Source organism: Pinus tabuliformis, chromosome 1_2 (genome assembly GCF_031772625.1).
Source record: "Pinus tabuliformis cultivar Carrire ecotype Pingquan chromosome 1_2, CPIR1, whole genome shotgun sequence".
In the NCBI taxonomy this organism is placed as follows: domain Eukaryota; kingdom Viridiplantae; phylum Streptophyta; class Pinopsida; order Pinales; family Pinaceae; genus Pinus; species Pinus tabuliformis.
The window spans coordinates 840,323,590-840,327,429 of record NC_142298.1 but is presented as its reverse complement, the minus strand read 5'-3'; the positions used below and the strand labels follow the sequence as shown (position 1 = coordinate 840,327,429).

The following is a 3,840-nucleotide window of genomic DNA, read 5'->3' as shown; positions in this document are numbered from 1 at the left end:
GACAACATGTTAGCATTGGCATTTTGATGGACGACCTGTATACATGAAGATTAGCAATGACTATATTAGCAGTAACTATGTCTCGCATTAAATCTATGGCTTTTTTATTTTGAAACATATGATTACTGTAAGAGTTAGAATGAGCTGACTTATGTTTTTTCTTTAAGAATCAGGATGAGAAGAAAAGTCAAAGAACTATGTACTTGAACTCTCGTTCTTATAAAAATACAGCGTTTTTTTCTTCTGTTGATCAATCATATACAGCTCAGGAAAGAAAAACGATGTAATAAGATATATATTACATGACAGGGTCTAGGTATCAGCTCAAATATATCAAAGGGTTGGTGTCAGGTTCCGTTGACGAGGAGGAAGACGTCAGGCCAGACTCCGCCAAGGCCGTGGCCAACCCTGAAACTTTATTTACATGTCTCTCCTGCACCGCTCGGATTAAGAAATGGTCACAGGGCTCTACCTCCTCATTACCCTTCTCTTTACGTTTTGATTTCGCCTTTAGATATCTGTCAGTGGCATTGTTGTCTTTATTCACGCTGGAATCGCACCCGGTAGCATTAAGCGCAATGCGTGAGAACGGGAATTGAAGTAAGGCACCCTTCTCGGGACTCGAATATGGATTTGTAGTTCTCTTGTAGGAACCCACCCATTTGGACTGCATGTACCGATATTTCCTCCATGGCGGAATGTACATTGCTCTTTCCCTGAGTGATCTCCTGGCTGCGTGGCACATGATCTTGATGATCCCACATAACTTGTCTGCCCTCCCCACGAACAAATCCGGAATCTTCTGTAGCAGGGCACTGTATTCGTCACTAGGTCGGGCGATCTCGAACTGCGCCCTGAAATCGATGTCCACGAAGAAACGCTCCTTTTCTAATTTCGATTCCCCTAGAACCACATCAATGAACTCGTAATTGCCTGTACACGAAAACCAGATCTCACCAATTTGGAACATAAAAAACAATGACAGCAAATCAATCTAGATGCACTGCTAATGTCTTTTTTTCACTAGGTTGTGCATAGCTCGGGACCAGTTCGCGGAAAAAACGAATGACAGCAAATCAATCTAGATGCATTGTTAGTGCGGTTTTTTCACAAAGTTGAGTTTAGCCAGGAACCAGTTGAATTATTGGATGGAACAAAAAAAATATGAAAAAAATAGTGCAAGGCTGGGTTGAGTCCAGAAGCCCATGGAATAATTTAACTCTTTAAAATATAAGATTTGAACCTTTGATTTAAACGAAACACGAAGCAAACGCCTATAAACTACTTTAATTCTTTAAAATATAAGATTTAAACCTATGGCCTAAACTAAACACCAAACAAATTAACTAATCTGTACCAGTGACAGTAAGAAACCCGAAAGGGGATCGGCCAGCTTTAGTAGGCCATGGGCTAACTAAAAGAGATTAAAACGATAATCGTTCAAATTGCAAAAAATTTGCATAGTTTTACGTATTACTATTTGGAAAAGAGTGACTGACCTGCAGGATACCCAGTCGTTTTATCCCACCTTGACTCACACACGGCTGCATTGTATCCTGCGAGTCGCAGACTGTTCATTACAAATCGGCGAGACCGACTATTCTGCTCTGCGTTATGAGGAACATAATAGCCCGCTTTTCCGTTGGCTATAGCTACACATTTCTCTGCATCTCGCAGCAGACACATCTCAAAAGCGGTGCTGCTGCTGCGGGAAACAACCTGTACACACAGCAATCTAGTTAGGAATTTTAATCAAATTTAACCTAAACTGGCGGCCAATACACCGAAGAAATTGTGCCTAGTGCAGTGTGTACTGAATTCCTTGACACACAAAGATGGGAGAAGATCCTTCAAAGTGTTCAGCAGTGAGAGGACTGAGAGAATTGGTAATTGGTTTTTTCTAACCATTATAAGTTTTTCAAGTTTGGGGTTTAGAATTTGGTTCAACCATTTTTAAAATAAAATTTTGATAGATAGATTTAGTAGGGATAATAGTATTGTTTTTCAGATTAATCACATTTTTGAAATTTTGTAGATGTTTCTAACAAATTAATATGATTCCTATTAATATAAAAATGTTTTATTTTTTTCTACTGAAAAATTAAAAAGAACAGGGTACTTCTTAGTTATGACTATCAGAACAAGCAACAAAGATCTAGTGTCATCAAAAAATACCCTTGTATCTCAACAAAGCATATATTGTTGAATTGAGGTTTAGGTGATCCATATCAAGTTTAAGAGAAGATTTTTGGCGAAAATCACAAGATAAATCATATATCAAGTTTAAGAGAAGATCTTTGGTGAAAATCACAAGATAAATCATATGTCGACAAGATAAATCATATGTCGACGCGTTTCGAACCAGCTAATGTGGTTCATCATCAAGACAAAGCATATATTGCAAAAAAAAACAGCCACAATAAAATAGAGACAAAAAAACAGAGAAATAACTTCAGCTCTTGCAAAGTTTAAATGACAAAAATAAAATGGCAAAGAAAAAAACTTATAGCTCAAACATCCCTGGTCAGCAAATAGCTCCACTTTGAAAGACCTAAAAAAACATATACCCAAGAAGCATTCAGTACTTTAAGAACAATTAGAACACATACGCAGAAAACATTCAATACTTCAAGAACAATTAAATTGTGAAAAATTCACCAGTCAATCTCTGATTCTTAAAAAATAATATTTAATAAATTTTAAACAAATTCTACATAAAATATATCCAAAAAGCCTCCAAAACTATAACAAATAGACCATGGCATTGGAAATAGCGGATGACAAATAGACCATGACATTGGAAATAGCGGATGACAAATAGACCATGACATTTGAAATAGCAGATGGGCGGTATTTTAAGTGATCTTCCCATGATAAGGTCTTTGGAGAGATGGCCTGTCTAAAGTCTAAACTAATAAAATAGTTTAGCACTGACAATGTATATAGATTGTGGTATTACTAGGGAGTTTTAAGTTTGTGGTTTCAATTTTGTACATGGGTATATATAGATTTATCTAAAGATTATAAATTTACCTAAAGATTACAGCAACAGCAGTTGGAAACAACTCATATCCCAAGCAAGTAACAGTACAATCCATATTGTTTTTATGTGAATGTCAGGTAGAAATAAGTAGATAATTCTGAAAAGAATTGTGAACTCTCTATACGGATGGCGTTATGGTCAATGAAGTTCACTGTAAAGAGGGAATATCAGTAAAAAGCAGTAGAGATAATGTGAAAACACAAACGAGTGTGGCTGATATACCTCCAGTATCTCGCAGAGCTGTTCTCTGAAAATCGCCATGAAATCTCGAGGATTTGAGGCCTTGGCATCGTCTTCGCTGTCTTCTGTGAAATTGGAAGGCGAGCACTCTGTATGTTTGTCTGCAATTCCATGTCTGTAAATCATGCCGATACCGTGGTGGCTACTGCTGGTGTTCTTGCTGCAGTGAATTGCCAATGCCATTTTTTTTCTGTAACAAAGGTTTTGGCATGAGCTTGCCCGGACAGCTTCATGCAAATTCTCCGTGACACAGTAGGCTTTTTGAAGGGGAATCAGAGGAGGCGGCGCAAGACACGTTGGGCTGGGTAGCATTTGTCTGTCTTGATGTTTGCGTTTTCAGCTGCGGCTGCTGGGGTGCAATGGAGGCGGGTCGTTCCGCAATTCTGGTGGCGAGACGGCGCGCTGAATCTCGTAGTCGTCTGCAATCGCTGTGGCGGCAAAGGTCGGAACAGGACGATAGGGTGCTTACAGATGTGGCGGTTGGGAGAAGCCAAAGGGCACATTCTGTGATCGAACTTGGCTCTTCGGGTGGCGGGGGGGCCGAGGCAAGGTCGAGC

The 3,840-nt window shown here is 39.1% G+C and overlaps 1 protein-coding gene across 1 annotated transcript; it reads right to left on the bottom strand.

The window, feature by feature from the left end:
- Positions 1-236: 236 nt before the first annotated feature.
- LOC149208561 (uncharacterized) lies at positions 237-3,466 on the bottom strand. Its single transcript, XM_089398379.1, has 3 exons — positions 3,266-3,466; positions 1,500-1,719; positions 237-933 (listed from the first exon to the last, which is right to left on the bottom strand). The coding sequence occupies exons 1-3, from the start codon at positions 3,464-3,466 to the stop codon at positions 320-322; spliced, it is 1,035 nt and encodes a 344-aa protein (XP_089254505.1). The 3' UTR covers positions 237-319.
- Positions 3,467-3,840: the final 374 nt, after the last annotated feature.